At 38.4% G+C, this 18,299-nt stretch overlaps 2 protein-coding genes across 2 annotated transcripts; one reads left to right on the forward strand and one right to left on the reverse strand.

The window, feature by feature from the left end:
• The first annotated feature begins 7,242 nt into the window (after positions 1 to 7,242).
• LOC122651903 (probable beta-1,3-galactosyltransferase 14) lies at positions 7,243 to 10,632 on the forward strand. The gene is made up of 7 exons (XM_043845469.1): positions 7,243 to 7,810; positions 8,223 to 8,375; positions 8,472 to 8,554; positions 8,663 to 8,762; positions 8,875 to 8,988; positions 9,518 to 9,660; positions 10,316 to 10,632. The coding sequence occupies exons 1-7, from the start codon at positions 7,446 to 7,448 to the stop codon at positions 10,399 to 10,401; spliced, it is 1,044 nt and encodes a 347-aa protein (XP_043701404.1). The 5' UTR covers positions 7,243 to 7,445; the 3' UTR covers positions 10,402 to 10,632.
• A 3,303-nt stretch (positions 10,633 to 13,935) lies between these two features.
• LOC122651900 (ketol-acid reductoisomerase, chloroplastic-like) lies at positions 13,936 to 18,102 on the reverse strand. The gene is made up of 10 exons (XM_043845463.1): positions 17,796 to 18,102; positions 17,602 to 17,694; positions 17,074 to 17,139; positions 16,790 to 16,930; positions 15,632 to 15,859; positions 15,385 to 15,502; positions 15,163 to 15,302; positions 14,874 to 15,041; positions 14,513 to 14,668; positions 13,936 to 14,369 (listed from the first exon to the last, which is right to left on the reverse strand). Exons 1-10 carry the CDS (start codon positions 18,090 to 18,092, stop codon positions 14,001 to 14,003), a joined length of 1,776 nt encoding a protein of 591 aa, XP_043701398.1. The 5' UTR covers positions 18,093 to 18,102; the 3' UTR covers positions 13,936 to 14,000.
• Positions 18,103 to 18,299: the final 197 nt, after the last annotated feature.

Raw genomic sequence — 18,299 nt, forward strand, 5'->3', positions numbered from 1 at the left:
TTCTCCCAAGAGTCTTGAAGACTACAAAATTTTCATTGGTTCAAGCTCTTTCGACTATACTCTCTTGGTCAATTCAAATCTTCTCCTTGAACCGAGTATCAATGCCTAGAAACAAGTAGCCACACCTTGGGGCAAGTTTCTATATATTAGAATTATTAAGTTGTTTATGTTTTTCCTTTTATTTTCTCTTTGTATAATCTCAACCCTTGAAACTCAATGTATTTCAACGACTGAGATGTCATAGGAACTTTTAATTTTTTTTTTTTCCTTTGGCTATAAAAGATCTACTTATCTTATTTGTAATAGAGCTTGAGGATGCTCAGATGAGATCCGAGGGGCATTTTCGATCTTGTATTCGAGTGGGAGTAGTTAAGACCCTATGATGGTGGGTGAACCCTCACCGGTGGAGGAAAACTTTCACATTGTGTATAGCTAAAAAAAACATGAGATGAAGAAACAAGTATCTTTTTACATTCACTATAATTAAATTCATCACAAAATAAATATGCATATAACTAATCAATATTCATTCTATCTACATGAAATTCAATCTTCATTCTATCCACATGAAATTTATAGTACAAATATCAAGAAATTAAACTTGAGATATCATAGAGTTGTATGGATGCTTTTTTCGTATAGAGTTGTATGGATATGATCGAACTGAACAATTGTGAGAGTTTGGAGGAAACCAACAAACATGTATGTACATTTATTGAAAACAAGCTATGATCTAATTTGCAATAAAGAAATGCCTTTATGTTTTGTCACTGTCTACCGAGGGAATGGACTTCTTTAGTTCATCTTAAGATGAATATAACCATTGAGTCTCATCATTCTTTATATGACCGGAATGGTTTTATATTGTCTAAGATAATTTTGGTTCCACAATATTCTGGACAGGTGGTATTGTCTACACATGGCCTAACAAGGTCTTTATATAGAGGTTTCGTCAAGTAAAATATCATATGTATAATATTCTCTATGGTGAGATAAAGTGTGAAACCGATTAGTTTATTTACAATCTCGTTATCCATTTAATTGATTGAGGGAGAGGGTTCACTTCGACATTATAGACGGAATTTTCCCATCCACATGGTTAGGATATGAAAGTGCAAAGCATCCAGTTAGTGTGGGAATCTTTTTCGCTTGTTTTTATTCATTGTTATTAACATGTGCTCATAAAATTAAACACATTAGCACAATTTACATCAAAACGATTTCTTGACAAGGAATAGAAAGGGATCAAAGCCTATTTTTTATTATGTATATATTTTTTAAAAAGTTAGAAATATACCCGAGAAATCAAACCAAGCACTCACATAAATAAAAATAGGTCCAAGTAGTAGAAATAGAAATCAATCCAAAGATAGCCGAAGCCCGAAGGTATATTTATATTGTTCCAATTTAACTTGTCGATTTTCCTTGTTATTTTTACTACTCTATAGGTTGAAATTATTAGTTTTTTTTCTTTTTTAAAATTTCTCCTTTGATCCATTTTTCCCATCCAAAGGTCAAATTTGCACGCAACAAATGTGGAACGAAAGTTGATGATTTGCATAAATTGGAAAACGGTTCCAAACACCAATTGTAAGAACCCTTCCTTAAATATTGATGTTCTTTTGATTATTCCGAAACATCTTACATTGAAGTTAATTGCATAGTTCAGCTTAATATGTCTTATCATATGAAATCAATGATGCCACAATACAAAAAATAATTTCACATTTACAGTTTAAAAAAAAATTTTAAAAATAAATCTTTAGAAATTTGCCTCTAATGACTTCCAATATTTTGGGCAGAAAATTCTTGATGAATCCAAAGAATAAATATTGGGGCAGAATGTTATTTGCCATTGAAAGTACCTTTTTTTTTTTTTCATTAATAGGAAATAAGAACTCTGTCAGGGAGTGTGGCCTATGCCGGTACTCCCATAAGTGTATCTCTTCCTATGAGTCTATCTCTCTCCTCCTCAATGATAAGACATCTCTACCCCTTTGTTTTGAGAAGGAGAGAGATAGACACATGAGAGTGTTAGCGCACAATCCCACACTAAAAACCACTTCCCTCAATTAATTGACTACATTGGGGATTTACACATCATACGTACCCATCTTCGCACAACCTCATGATCTCTAAGAGTAAACTCAGTATTTAAAAACCAAGTCTAAATCAATCAGAGATTAAAATATTTCTCACTTTTTTGATTACTCTGAGTTTTAACCCGTTGATAGGTTCAAACCATATATATATTCACCCATTAACTTGAAAGCCAGTAAGCTACTCTAGCCAATGGCAAAGTCATTAAAAAGCTTCAAGAAAAAGCAGATTCAAAAAAGGAAACGAAAAGAAAATTTTTCTTCCGGGCCCCCTCCCCAAACCTACGGTACTTCTTTTGCTCTTTTCTCTATTTATGAATTCAGAATAAAACCCTAACTGTTTTGAAAACCAATTCCAAATCACAGAACATCAGAAGACCATAAAGCAATCCAATTAATGTCTCATAGGCCTCTTATACTTGAATGAATCTTTTGGTGTATTTCTCTATCCTTTCAGGGTTTACATGTCGGGATGGTACTTCAGTGCCAGATTGCTTATAAAGTTCTCGATCCCTGAGAAGAACCCAATCTCTGAAATCCCTATCAGCTGGTGGAAATTCATTTATGGAGTAATAATCAAATCTATTTCTACTGTAACGTTTGAAGGACCTATAACGATTTTCAATTGAAATGGTTATTTTGGGCTGATGCGTATTAAATCAATCACAAGCTTTGCATTATCTACATGAAGGCTTGGATGTTATGCAAAAATTCAACCGAGGAGTTGTTTACTGAATTTAATTCATAGCTCATCTTTCTCGGTGTACAGAGGTCTTATACCAAATGAGTGTTCTAAATGCAAATCAAATTGGGCAAAAGCTTTTATTTCAGACCAACCATGTATGTCTATTAACCCAAACAATATATAAAGGCTGGAAGAATCAGAAACCGTGTGCAAAAAAATGATTGCAAAAGAATGTGGAAAAGAATTCATATATTCATATCATTCTTTGATTATTCAAAAATATCCATGTTTGCAAAAAAAAAAAATTTCTATATGGCTTGACTCAATCCCACTGTTTTACCATATTTTGAATTTACGCAGCAGGACCATTTACAAAAATGTTATGGAATTTCTAGCATCTAAATACAAATTATTTCCAATTTATGGGTTCCAAAAAGACTCGGGACCAATGTTTGGAATCTCAATATCATCCTTAAATGTAGTTGAACCTGTTAACAAACAAGCATAACATAAATTGTTTAAAAATATATAGAGTAAATTATGCAAACCTTTCCTATAGTATGACCTAAATACGTGCACCTCTCTGTGATTCCAACAATTACAGCCACCCCATTTTTGCTGACAGTGTTAAATATAAAACTCATATGACAATTTTAACCCTACACTCAAGGACGTGGGCCTTCCCTGTGAAATGACCAATCCCACCCTGTTTTCGTTGGGCTGGATCCTCCAGCTCCCGCCATAACTGGAGGCAACCCAAATCCCTACACTCATGACTCAACCCTTATTTGAACCCTTAACCATTACAACATTCCCATATTGTTAATCCTCTTCCCTGCAAGTACAACATAGATCTTTTACGGCGCACTGCCCTGTCCTGTCTATGCTGCGCAGACACAGGGGCATGCGCAATGACCGCCTTACCCGAGCGCGGGTAAGGCGCTCGAGCAGGGGTAAGGTGGTCAATGCACTCCGCCTTGTGTCTACGTAGCATGGCAGGACGAGCAGCCCACGTCGTAGAAGATCTGGATCCCCTGCAAGTACCGTCATTCCCCTTCATCTCCTGAGGACCAGCAACTCATCCCGCTACCACCTACAACTCTTCCACCCGCAACCTGCAAGCGAAGATAAGTTAACACCTACTCTTCCTCTCTCCCATTCCTGTCCCTTCGATTCTGTGAAATAGGGGTTCCATTTTGAGAGGATGAATAAATTCTGGAGAGGGAATGATGAATAAATCTCAGGAAGAGTGAAGTTACAATTAGCCCCACCACTTTAGTACCTATTCTAAATGCAACCGAGGAAAAACAAGAAATATTTGAGCCGGTTTGGGCCAGGCCTGGAATTGACACTTCTATTTAGTGACCCTCTTGCTTTCTATCACTCCTCAACGTACTCCAATATTTGAGCCCACGATTCCCTGTTTATAATCCACGTGACCCGAACCCAACATTTCTCATTTTCACCCGTTTAAATCTTTAATACCCCATTTTTTCTCCAGTCACCATTCCCGATATTTTCTATTATGCCCATGTATCATCGTTACTCTGTACGAGAAATGAACAATAGGCTTAGAAAATCCCCAAAGACGTCGTTATTTTACTTGAGATTCTAATAACAAAGGTTTTTATTACAGTCATTACTCTGTCCGACAAGAGAGAGATAAATTGATCATCCATCTTCACCTGAGCCGTAAGATATCTCGTGTTTCACAGTTTTTGTATTTTCTTTATTTTATTGATTTTGTTCACATATATGCATTTTCACATTCTCTTTATTTTTGGCATAATGTAGATCATTAAAATATTTTTACAATAAAAAATAAAAAAATCATTAAAAGATCTTACTTTACTGTAAATAGTAAACTTTATTCACAAGCACACTTAGTTTACTTTCATTTTTTTTTTTATTTGATAAAGTAGTTTGTTTATATTAACGGTTTCACTTGCAAATGTCGCAGATATTAACATTTTTTTTCACATACTTGACGTATATTAAATTAGTTTTACATGTTGGTATAAAACACATCATTACAGGAGAACTTTCCAATCAAACATCTAGTAGAATGATCAGTTCGACCGGGTGAGGTGAAATGAGGTGCTAAAATCTTCTCACTCTCGTAACCTGACCGCTTCCGCAGACTCTCTAATCAGATTCTATGAAATCATGCAGCCCTTCCCACTCACCATAGATGGAGCTATCTCCATTGAGTCCTAAGCCCAAATCTTAGATGACAACTCTTTTTATATTGATGTACAAGTGGCATGATCCAAATCCCCATTTTAACAAATTTAAATATATGATAAGATCCCATTCAACCAACAATCTTTCTTGCCAAGGAACACCGAAAGCTTCAGACCCACCCGCAAGGCAAATGAACCTACGTCGTGGGTCGCGGTATCCACAATATGGTATCAGTGTTCAATCCCTATTGAACGCAAAATAATCTAAAAAGTGGCTTTTTTTTCAAAAAAGAAAACATTTTATCCAAAAAAGTGTTTAAATTCTGCGTTTTGAGAATGGACATACATTCCAAACTAACTTACTCCACAATCTAATCTATATATTTAGTACATCTACGATGAGGAATTGACGATCATAGATCAACGACCAATGGTGTAAAACACAAAATTTCAGGGATTACCCTTGTATGTTTGTTATGCAAGGTTATCCTTGGAATTTGGACTTTAATTAGAGGCAAAGCTGTCAATCAACTTTTTTTTTGTGTGTGTTTACCGAATTGTAAGAGAATATTTTATTTATAAAGGGGTCTTAAAAAGGCCGAGACATCTAAGTTATATACCTCTTGAAGCCAAGGAGTGGAAATGAGCCAGTCTATCTTACACGGGATTGACAGAACCCTCCGGGTTAAAGAGTCGGCACCTACAGTGTTAATCTTCTTAGAAATGTAAGAGAAGGAACAATCTACAAAGAAAGAGGCAAGGTGACATATGTCTTCAACAATAGGAAGCTCTCAATCAACTATTGGATCAATAAAATGATGAACTTTACGTGGGGAACGTTTGTCAACTATGGGTTTTGCTTGCTTGAAATAATAATCAATGATCTCACAACATGGTTTGAGGTATCAGTATTGTATCGCCTATATTCCTAACGGTTTTGTTAGTCATCGATCCTAATATTGTATCGATGACATGGTAGGACAAGGGGTAAAACAATAAAAAATCATGTTTTTTCTAAGGGAAAGTAAAGACAAATGTGTCTGATATAGCCGATCCAAGTCGATACCTTATTGATATTGTATCGGCTTTGCGAGTGATCAATACCCGATCCCATACTGTACTCTAAAACCATGCCTCACAGTTAGCTTATCGGGTATTAAAACATGTACATTTTAAAAAGGAAAGTGTTCTCTGTGCTTGGGGCAGACTACGGCCAGACACATGGGGGTAGGCAAATTGACCGCCCTGCCCCCTGAGTGGTGGAAATACTAATATCGCCCCATGTGTCAGGGTGCAACCTGCGTTGCAACACAAAGAACAACAACCCAATTTAAAATGACAAGAGAAAGAAATAAATATACATTTTTGAGTTAAGGCCAATTTCGTTTGAAATAGGAACCTAGGATTGATCGGGTTTGGAAGAATCCACAACAAAACCCGACCCATCTCCACCCCTAACAAGATAACACATAGAACTAAGGGTGTCAAAGCCTAGCCCGAATCGTTAAGATCGACCGAAGAAACCCAAGACCGAATCGAACTGATCCTTATTGGATTGGTTTTGGACTGGCGTATGACGGGACCAGTTGAAAATCGGACCACACCGGACTGATCGATAACAAATCGAAAACCGAACCGAATGAAACCAATAAGAAAATAGTGAGTATAAGGTTATGAATCATTGAATTGATTTCAATATTAGTGAGCAAATTTATGATTATAAGATAAATTGTTACAAATCAATGAGTATGAGGTTATGAAAATAGGAAAATTGATTTGTAACAATGCTTGTTCCATTGATCTCCTTTTTAAGTGTGGGGCTAATGAAATATTTTATGTAGTTGAAAAGAGGAAGAGAAGAAAATAGGCACAAACCGAACCCAACTTGTTTAACAAAACCCGGTACCGAATCGAATCCAAACTAATATCAACCCGTTATCATAAATCGAAACCGATACAAAACCAAACAACACCGAAATTGACACCGAACCAAAACCAAAAAATTCTTATTGGATTGGTCTCGGTTTCTCTAAAAACCACACCGAAACCGAAACCGGATCGAACCGACCCATTGACACCCCTTAGAACAGAACCGAGGAGAGAGATCTGCTTTCACACTTTGAGTTTGATTTACGTCTCCAGTCAAGTAGACGCAGTCTTTGCTTCTATAAATCTCACCCAAAATCAATACGGAAGGTTCGAAGCTCTTCTCTGTTAACCATCGAAAGTTTCTGATCCGTTGAAATCATTTCTTTTTGGGTATTTGAAGGGAAAGGAAAGCAATCTGAATCAAAAAGTAGAAGAAGAACTGAATCCTTCTTTCAATTTAACGCCGCTATGAATGCCCTGCGGCATTCAATTCCCAGAAGGAACCTGAAATCTCGGTCTCCAACATCTGCAAAACTGTTGTTTTCTTGCCTCAGAGACAGCACCCCTACAGTGGTTTCTCTGGAGTTATGAACGTGAGAGTTACTAGACATGCCTTCTTCTCCTAAGTTCTTCTACCCTCGCCAGTCATGGCTCTCTTACAACCAGAAATCATCTCTTCTAATATTTTGTCTTCTTATCGGGATTACTGGATTTTCTTTCGGATTGGTGGCCATTTTGAGGCCGAGCTCTGGGTATAAATGTAGGAATGCTGAACCTAGATCTGTTTCGGTTGTTTGGGAGAGGAGTAGCAGCAGCGGCGGCGTTGGGGTTGGGAATCGTGTTGGTTCTGAAGGAGATCAGGAGAGGTATAAGGTGATGGGGTTTGTTGGTATTCAGACTGGTTTTGGATCTGTTGGAAGGCGTAAATCGTTGAGGAAAACTTGGATGCCTTCTGATCGCCAAGGCCTTCAACGGTAACTCTGCCCCTATGTCTTGGAACCAAAAAAACCAGTCAGCATTTTGGTTTCTGAATCTTATCTTTCTGTTTAGTGTATCTTATTTTCTCCTGTTTGAATTGAAAAAAAATTAGAACTTTGATGATCAAGTAGATTTGGTTCCCACTAAGAGGAGTGCAGTAATTAGTAGTAATTACTGAATACTGGTATTTTAGACTTAATTTTGTCTGCCAGCATTGCTAACTCCTGGAATCTGGATCTACCGGTTGCTTGTGCTCTGAAAATGGGGGAATATGGATTTACAGTTTTATGTGACCAATGCTGGAATTTGGAAATTTTATTATTGTTTAAAATATCTACTACATCTAGAGTAATTCATGAAATTGCTGTTTCAATCTTCACTTTTTTCGATTGATCCAATGGCTTGCAGTTTGGAAGAAGCCACTGGTTTGGCTTTCAGATTTGTGATTGGGAGAAGCAATGATCGATCAAAGATGTCAGAGCTTAGAAAGGAGGTGGCAGAATATGATGACTTCTTGCTGCTGGATATTGAGGAGGAGTACAGCAGACTTCCATATAAAACGTTGGTGAAATAATTTGAATCTAGTTCTTTTATTTGTTCTTATAGTCTGTTCTTTTGACAGCTCACTCTGAGATCTCATCTGTTTCTCTCTTACAGGCTAGCTTTCTTCAAAGCTGCTTATGGACTTTTTGATTCTGAGTTCTATGTTAAAGCTGATGATGACATATATTTGAGGCCAGGTGACTGTTTTTGGGAGCTTTACGCTTGCTCACTGTGATCACATCCTTCAGTAGTGGAACTCTTTCCTATACTTGTGTATTTACAGCTTTGTTTCCCCATTTTAACAGATCGTCTTTCATTACTCTTGGCAAAGGAACGCTCTCACCCTCAAACTTACCTTGGTTGCATGAAAAAGGGTCCAGTTTTCACTGACCCAAAACTCAAATGGTTGGTCGGACTAGGCCCTTCTGTAATTTCAGTATGATCTTGCTTTTCAAAGGTAGATGTTTGTTATGCCTGTTCCGACTAATAGGATAACTAGATCATTTAATCAGTGCAGGTATGAGCCTCTATCTACTTTGCTAGGGAAGGAGTATTTTCTTCATGCTTATGGGCCTATATATGCTCTTTCTGCAGAGGTGGTTGCAAGCTTGGTTGCTTTGAAAAATGACAGGCAAGTCACATTCCAAGGTTTATTCTTTTTCTTTTAAGCCTTCTGGAAGCTGGATGTACATCCAGAAAAGAGGTAGCCACTGAAACTTTTCATTCTGGTGTTTGTCTATGGGGACGGGGTTGGCTCAGATTCTGGTTCTGGAAAGCCAAAGCAAGCTGTACAGATTAGTCCCTTGCATTAAGGGTTTGGATGGTGAGGAATTGACTAAATATTACCCATTGAGACCTGACCTGAAATGAAAGTGGTGTGGGCTTTGCTAATTCAAACTAAGAAAAGATAGATGGGTTTCCAGGCTAGGCTAAGAACTTTGATTCTCTTCTGGGATTGACAGCTCCTCTTTAAGAGACATGAAAAATAGGCTAAAGTTCTCAAACTGACTTGATAGATATGCCAAGTACTTGGGGGTTGGTTACAGTGATCCTGTTAAGGCCACAAAAAACAATAACTGACATCTTCATGCCATCAGTCACATTTTCTTTTGGCATCTTAAAGTTCTACATAACTAAATTACATCTATTTGGAACTACAGCTTCCGAATGTTCAGCAATGAGGATGTCACAATTGGTTCATGGATGCTTGCTATGAATGTCAACCATGAGGATAGTCGACTACTTTGTGAACCGGAGTGCACACCAACATCTATTGCTGTTTGGGACATTCCTAAGTGCTCAGGTTGGTCTCTCTTGCTATAGTGTCTCTTAGTTCTGTTTTTAAGCATCATAGATATAAGTTTATCTTGACTTGTTTTTCTTGAGTGCCAATGCCATGATTAATTACTAGAATCCCTGGATGGGATTTTATTTATCTGTGGGTGAAGAGGGTTTCCAAGCCTTTAGGAGCTGGTGTCTTTGAGTCTCTGGATCTAATTGGGTGAACCTACTAAATTGTCAACTTGACACAAGAAATTATAGAAAATAAACTGCAGAAAGAGTTTCTCTTTTAATAATCTGCTACCTTGCTTTTGGTTGTCTGTTGGAATGGAACCATTTCTGGTAGCTTTTTGTAGCTTTTGAGTGTTTTGATCTTCACTAGAAATGGAATCATACTAAGTCATCTGCAAAAATGAATAAGATATTAGTCTTAGATAGTTCCATCTTGAAGCATCATCTCATCCATTCAAGTACTTCGGCTTCCAAAAATAAAATGATTGACTCCCAATTGGCAGCCAAATGCAGCCTTTCAGTTGCAGGCATTACTTAGGGTTTTATTCAGTTTGGATTTCTGCATCAACAATAGCAAATTCTTCTTTAAGTTATTATCACCCCCCCCCCTCTTTTGTACTACTTATAATTACTATTTGATGGGACCAATGTTGCTTTTTAATTAGGGCTCTGCAATCCAGAAAAGAGATTACTAGAACTTCATGAGGAGGAGATGTGCTCAAAGAGTTCAACTTTGGATTCCAATGACTAAAAGGTCCTACTTTTGTATCTTATAGAACGAGATGTTATTGGAGAAAGAAAATGAGAAGGCATAATTGTTTTTGGTTTGCTTGCATTCAAACTGCCATTTTTGGATTTCTGTTCTTTCTTGGGATTCTTCTTTCGACTCCACCCCCAGGGAATTTTTTTTGGCTGATATTGATTGAACACTAAATCAGTTTTGGGGAAAGTGAAATTTTTTTCTTTGGAGTGTGGTTGAGGAAGTTTCTGGTCCATCTGCATTTACCTTAATTTTTCTCAAGGAATGGTGTCATCTTGGTTTATTCAGATTATGAGGATCAATGTTTGGAATCCCAAACTAGGAGTGGATTGTCATATCGACCTTGGAACCTAACTTCTGACCATCCAGTGGGGGAGTGGTGACTGATATATGTGAGTGTTGGAACTGGATTGATACTGCCAAATCTGCCGACATGGTTTGTTGACTGGACAGAACAAATAACTTGGTGAATTTAGCCATTGTGCTAGACTTCAAGTAAATCCTTTATTTTGTGTGCTGTATTGGGTTGTCGGTCACACTGGGTTGAATGGATTAATATTACCTGTGGCTTCAGATGACTACAGTCCAAAGCCAAGACCGAAGAGATGCATCACAAACCCTACTTGATTGCTACCAAATATGGAGCCCAAAGATCATATTGTTGTTTTATTCCACTGGCCAAAAATTCTCTTACTTGAAACAAATGGGAAGGCTTAGCTTTATGTTCTTGGGGTGGGAAATTGAGTCTTGTGAATCAACTCCAGAAGGCTTTGAATCTCTCAATCACTGGACACCCACTTTCAGAAACTCATTCTTTGTGACTCTGCTTGTGTAGTCATTAGGAAAACGAACTCATCGGAATCGATTGTTTACAAATGTATAGGTGCTGTATGGTGTTCTTTGTTTTTAATCAGATACAAAACCAGATTCAACCTACTGAAAACAGAACGACTTCATGGTTTGCTGGTCTGAGGGTCAAGGTTTTTGAAGATTGAAAGTTTTTTTTTTTTGCCGAATGGACTCCTCATGGTTACTCCGTCTAAGATAATGTTTGATGACCTAAAAGGTTGATTCTAAAGGTTATTGTACCATGAACCGTTGATCACTGTATGGATAAATATGATCAATAGCCTCTACGTTCACAATACGAAGCTACTGTTTCCTGTACAAAACAGTAGCTTGAAGGATTAAAGCAGACAGAACTGTGGCTTGGTGCAAGCATCAGCTTTCTGAATCATGAATATCAAGTCGTAGCAAGATTAGGCCGATTGGCAATGGCAGTGGGGCTTCATCCCATGACCATCTGGCAGTCCAGATTGTTATAGGAAGGAGATGCAACTTATATCACATTATCTTTGAAGATGCAGGCCGGTGCAGCTAGTTAGGGCTTCATTCTTCCCATACATTGGATGTTCCTTGATCTTCTTGAACAAATTCCCTTTCATCACAACTGGAGAAGTTATCACATTACATGTCCCCCTATTCCTAATTTTTCATACAGGTCAGAACTCATGACTTCGAATTTCCCAGGATTATTAACAGACCTAAAGCAGTTCAGATTCACCTTCGTAACATAATATTGTCTTGCTTCAGTGTTTGACGTCTCAACAGCATGTCAACTTCCAAGGTACAGGGTTACGAGGTTAAACATGAACCACCACCAATTCCTTCGCTTCCTAGTATACATCCTACTCTTTTCCTAGTACACCTGGGACTCTCCAGGAAAGCGTTTTACCCACAAGGGTAGAGCGGACCTTTCCTCCATATCTCAAAATTAGGGTTCCATCACTTCTTGTCCTATAAGAGAGGGCACAAGGTAGGCATTCTGATTCTGAATACTTTATCACATTCTCCTGCTTCTTTGTTGTTCCATTCTTGCACTTTCGGCATTTCCTAGTGTGTTGGTGAGGCACAGTTTTTCCACGCAACACCATAAATCAATCTTGTGTATATAACCCTGAGAGAATCACTTCTACGATTTCCATCTTTTTCTCACCAAACGTTGTTATCCTCCATATTTAACAGAGCTGTCTATTTGATAAAGCAAGGCTCGATTATGAGAATAGTGCTTCCTCTTTTTCCTCCCTATTTCACACACGAGTCAAGTGCAGTACCCCATCTGGCGGTCCAGATTGAATATGACATCCCCTTGGGGATAAGTTGCAGGCACTGCAATTGATATCTGACCAATGCTTATTTATTGGGGTTGGCACTTGGGGGAGAACAGGGGCCACGTGTGATAGCCAATGAGAGTGCACTAGCATCTCGGTGGTGAGATTTTCGCCTTTCATGAGGGGCAGGGCAATCATTTCACCCCCAGTGTCTGCGGTGGCCAATGTCCGCCTCCCACAGAAAAACAGAGATCATTTTCCCCTATTTTTAAACTAAACGCAGGTGAACTTTACGATTTAATGTACATGTTAATTCAACTGGTTCAAACACAGAAGGTGCCCTCTGTTTTTAGGTCTTGTTCTTTTACTGCTTAAGCTTAAAATTCATACATCAAAATGCAAGCACATATGTTATACATGTAAAGAATAAGATATGACTGTGTCCTCTATCCTCATTCAATGAGGTGAGATATCCTTTGTATTTATAAAACAATACAGTTACAATTCAAACTCAAAAGAGATAAGAGTTTGGTTTACATAGAACTCTCCTATCGTTTAGGAAGAGATAAGATACGAGGTTGGGTTACGTTGAATTCAAATGGATTTGAATTCTAACGGTTATACATTCAAATTCAAATTCAAAAAGAGTTTGTATCGGACTTCGATTCCTTAACAATACAGATCAGACAAGTCATTTTACAAGGCACCACCACTGTTCAAACTTTGAAGACCTTCAAAACAGATTGGTGCAAATCCACACCAATGGTTCAAAAAATATAAAAACACCATTCCGTAACTTGTTAAACTGCAAGTTTTCAATTTTTCTTCTTCGGAAAACAAGCTTCAACCAGGTTGAAGAAGATCAAAACAAAACTTCCTCATCATACAAAACCTTGTTAGCAGTTTGAAACCTGACCAAAAAACGTTAGCAAGATGGCTTCAACAAGGTAAACCAAGTAAATTACAGAAAATAAATAACATGGCCAATGGAAATCCTTTTTCTTGATCAGTCAAATCTCCATTTATTGACAATCTAGATCTCAAATCTCTAGATCCCACATTCACACCTGCATTGTTCGCTGGTTACCTTGCTTGATCCCTCTGGCCTCTACTTCTTGCGCACTTTCTACAAAACCATATTGCATGACAGTATCTATCACAGAATATGATTTAGAAGGAATTGCAGAAGAACCAAAAGGCAAAGGGATCAAGCAAGTAATGTAGGTGGGAGCATATTCCATACAGAACTGGGACTGATTTAACAAATAGTGAATTGACTAACTAAGGCCAAACGGGAGAGAACCTCAAGCTTATCACTATGAGCCCTACTAATAATGTTTCTTAAGAGTGAAATTTTTCAAAAAAGTTCTTGTTTCAGCAAAGGATAAAAACAAGGTAAACCAAGTAGAGAGACTACAGATCCCTAAATTCAAGTTCCATCAAAAAAAATGCTGCTGGCTAGAAAAGATCTTCTCAACTTTAATTTCCGGATTGGCGCAGCTCTGGGCGAACAAAATCTGCATCCGGTGGAACTGATATGTCGACTGTAGGCCTCAGTTGGGCACAGACCTCAACAGCTCCGTGCACTGGGTCAGACAAAAAGTTGCTAATGAGGTCTCTGTTGATGGGAGCACCCTTGTCTATTGCTACCAAAGCCTGCTGGGTGAGAACGTAATCAAACCGCGGAGCCCACTTCCTAGACCCCAATCGAGCAGTCGTGGAACAGTTATCAACCATGAATGAGACTCCTCTTGCATGCATGAAAGGGTTCAGTGAATCAACAGCCTCTATCAGACTTTCGTTGATGATCTCTGAGTATGAGTGCCCCTTCCTCCTCAATATCTCAATCTGAAAGATCATCAATTAAAACATGGAATGTCAGTCATGAAAAACACAGGGTGAACAGGTTGCTACAGCATGTTTTATCATCAATACCACCAACAAACATCTATAAGTGAACAATTCCTAACACAGTAAGAAGGGCTTCATACCTGAGCCATCATTAATGCCACATAGACCCCAGCTGTGAAAGGTTGCAAAGGACCCAAGTCACCTTTTGGTCGTGCAGCTCGTACTTGCTCACCAACTTTCCACATTCGTGTCTGATCAATTTTACCCATTGGGAATGCTGGAAGACCCTCCTTTTCCTGTGAGGCAAAGTTATAATAGAAAAACAACTCAACAGCTTCAATCATATAGTTGGCATTAAATAAATAATACAACAACAATTTCAAACAACAGAAAAATAGATGAATCACGGCAACATAAAATAGAAGGCAAAAGGTTCTTTACTACATACTAGAGCATATTATGACCTTGAATTAAAAGGTGACAAGCACAAGGGATACATACATAAAAGCGACTCCCAGCCAAGACAACACTCCGGATCTCACTACCACTGGCTACATCCTCGTAGCACTCATACAAGATGTCCATACATGGATAAAATGAAGCACTATAGGCAGCCTCAAATTCCCTTTTATCATCATCTGACAAGGAATTGTAAACAGCCACCATACCCTATCAAAATATACAAGCAAAAAACTTTTCAATTCATTGCACAATGCACATTCCCAAGAAACGGAGAAAGCAAGGAGATGGAGCAAAGATGAGTTAGATAGACCAAAGACAAGCATGCAACCTTTGTTGAGATGGTCTTTGATATTATTCCTGTGATGCACTCAACAGTGTTTTTGTATGCAAGATCTTCACTCATTCCGTTTTCAGTGTACCTTCTAAACAAGGCCTCCACAATTCCATGAACAGCACCAAGTAAAATGCCTATGGATGAAGCAGGCAGTTAGCAGGTGATAGTACAGTAAGTGAACCATGATCTATGAATAAAGGATACCGATGATCTCACCCCGTTCCCCAAAAATGTCACTCTTATATTCTTGTTCTAAAGTAGTAGCAAACGTAAAAGGAGAGCCAAGGGCAACTGACCATCCTAAAGCAACATCTGTAGCTCTACCATCAACATCCTGCACCACAACGAATATTGAAAAGACTACAAAATCAGGTTTGGTTTACATTAACCTGAGTATTGTTCCAAATATTTTGTTAATTTGTTCACACGAATGTAAAAGCTATAGAAAGAGAGAGAGAGAGACCTGATGGACAGCAAAACTTGAATTGATCCCAGCACCATTTATCTCTTTGCCTTGGACATAGAGTCTCCTTACAGATGGACCCATTCCCTTGGGACATACTGCAATTACACTGATGTCCTTGGGGAAATCAAGTCCAATCGACTGTAGATGTCCAAGAAGAAATCCATGGGAAAGCCCCAGAATACTGTTTGGTTTCATGTGGGAGAATATTTTTTCATAATTATCTGCCTGCAAACCCATGATTGAACCTGAGAACCACTCTGAGCTTAACATTTTTCAAAGCTTAAAACTAAAAATGAAATAACATCACATACACACTGAAGAAAAACAAAGATAAAAATAACATAAAATTTATAAAAACTAAATCACATACAACTCATCAAAATTTCCATCATAAGCACCATTGAGTCACTGATCATCTTAGTTTTCCTGATAGTAACGAGGTACAAGAATCACTTATGCGAAAATGCGAAATGTACCTCTAGCGGGGCAGGGGGGGTTGAAAAGCTATCCAGCTGTTTACAAAGGCAGCTATAAGCCTATAACAAAATAGGGAAAAGGTACTCTAAACCGTTAAGGTTTCCTATGCTCCCTCACATGAAAATTTTTAATTATTTTCTCTCCAAAAAATTAATGAAAAAAATAGTTCATGTGAGAGGGCATAGGAATCCCTGGCAGCTCAGAGAACCCTTGCCCAATAAAGTATTTGCTGAAACGGTGTAGAGCACAGAAGAAAATTTATGACACCCTTTCACTGCCTGCCCTTAAAACAAGCAGCAGCTGAAAACCAATGAGTGTTATATATATAATCCTGATGGCAAGCTAGCAAACTCCAGATTGCAAGCCTCCAAGAATCGAGGTACAACCTTTTTCTAATTACACGTTTCCGTTCCCCACCCCCCTCAAAAAAAATATATATAAGGATCAGTGTCTTTGTTTTTTTCATCTGTCACAACTGGCCTACTGCACTTTGAAGGCAAAAGATCTAGATTCACAAGTACAGGCATCACAAAGAAATAAATAACTAGATCGAGATTCACAAGAACAGGCACCACAAAGAAATAAATAAGTCAGTCCGAATATCAATATACAACTTAGAGAAAATATGACTAGGAGTCTGGACACTTAACAATAATAAGAAGTGCACAATCTGCCAACCTGTGCAGCATCAGAAATCAATAGTAACACAAGATCACTCCCCGAAATAGTTTCCCATATATCACCTAGAGTTCCATTCACTTCAGAAAATCCAGCAGCCCGAGCTTCGGCAAAAGAACGAGAACCTTTCCTCAGTCCAACCTGTATAACAGAAGACAGAAAATGGAAAAATAACCAAGTTTAGAGAGTCCACAGCTGGTCACACAAAAATCAATAAATGAACAACAAGAAACCTCTCTACAATGCCTAAAAGCAACGAATTGTTTAAAAATAGAGAAACTTACCTTCACCACAATATCAGACTTTGCTACTGCAAGAGAATCCCTCAAGTTCTGAGCTTGAGCAGGTCCCTGGATAGAACGTAAAGAAGGATTAGCTGCTAAGATATTGACAGAATATCACATAGCCTCTACGTGAAATTTGAGGCAAGCCAAACCTTGTATAGATTTGGTATGAAGATGGAAAAGACAGGGTATATCAAAGCACTAAAAAGAATGGTCTAGCTTGCACAAAATCCCATAAGAAAATAAGCTCAGTGTAAAGAATGAACTTCGTGTACGACAGTAGAGCTTCCTAACAGAATTATAGCATAAAAGAATCACTAGCAGAAGAAAATAACAGAAAGCTCTCTTAGAAAAAAGATCAGTTCAGAGAGGATAATAACAATAACCATCGCATGAAAACACAACAAAACCCAAGCAAAAAATATAACCATTCTAAGATTATGAACCATAAATCATGTAACGGAATACATAAAGTTACAAAGGACAGCCAACATGAGGTTGTATAAGAACAAGGTAACACGAATTCACCTGAGAACCCCACCCGATGACACCAATCTGTTCAATCCCCCTGAACGCATCTGATAGCAAAGGGAACAAATCCCTCCCACCTCTAACAATGTACTGCAAAAAGAACCCGAAATACGAAGTCAAACAATGGAAATGAAGATTAAAAAAAAATCGTAGTAAACAGGGGAAAGGGAACAAAAGCAAGAAGCTTTAACCTCATCATGGCCAGCGAGAGTGGTCTTCTCCTTCTTAAACACAGAAGTCTCAAAATCAAGGGTCATAGGGGGTTTAATCGCAGGCATGGACACCATGCTAGCTCTAAGAGCAGATCCTCCGGTCGAAGAGGAGCAAGAGCTCGTGGAGAGGCGAGCAAGGAGAGGTTTTAAGGTTTTAGACGCCGATGAGAGAAACCCTAGCCTGAGATTTGGGGTGGTGAAGACTGGATTTAGGGATTTAGAGGAAGAGGGAGTAGGAGAAGCAAGAGAAATGGGGAAAGAAGTAGCAGCTACCATTGCAGAAACCACGAGACTCTCGTGAACGATAGCTACCTCTGCAACTGAGTGCGTTAGGAGTGTGAGGGACAGAGGGGTGTGGCGAAACGAGTGTTGACGACTAGTTAATATACGCCAGGGTCCGCACTACACAAACAAATCTCGCGCTACGATGAATCCAAAACTCTTACTGAGATCTGCACGTGCCGTTTTGGTACGCTAAAGGCT

This window comes from Telopea speciosissima, chromosome 2, assembly GCF_018873765.1.
Source record: "Telopea speciosissima isolate NSW1024214 ecotype Mountain lineage chromosome 2, Tspe_v1, whole genome shotgun sequence".
Taxonomy (NCBI): domain Eukaryota; kingdom Viridiplantae; phylum Streptophyta; class Magnoliopsida; order Proteales; family Proteaceae; genus Telopea; species Telopea speciosissima.

Excerpts from the sequence above, each read along its gene's own strand:
- LOC122651903 (XM_043845469.1), top strand. The coding sequence starts at position 7,446 with ATGCCTTCTTCTCCTAAGTTCTTCTACCCTCGCCAGTCATGGCTCTCT. Across the intron at positions 8,763-8,874 it reads ACTGACCCAAAACTCAAATG|GTATGAGCCTCTATCTACTT; the intron begins GTTGGTCGGACT and ends TAATCAGTGCAG. Across the intron at positions 8,989-9,517 it reads GTTGCTTTGAAAAATGACAG|CTTCCGAATGTTCAGCAATG; the intron begins GCAAGTCACATT and ends TTGGAACTACAG.
- LOC122651900 (XM_043845463.1), bottom strand. The coding sequence starts at position 18,092 with ATGGTAGCTGCTACTTCTTTCCCCATTTCTCTTGCTTCTCCTACTCCC. Across the intron at positions 15,860-16,789 it reads TGATTTCTGATGCTGCACAG|GCAGATAATTATGAAAAAAT; the intron begins GTTGGCAGATTG and ends ATGGGTTTGCAG. Across the intron at positions 14,669-14,873 it reads TGGCTGGGAGTCGCTTTTAT|GAAAAGGAGGGTCTTCCAGC; the intron begins GTATGTATCCCT and ends TTTGCCTCACAG.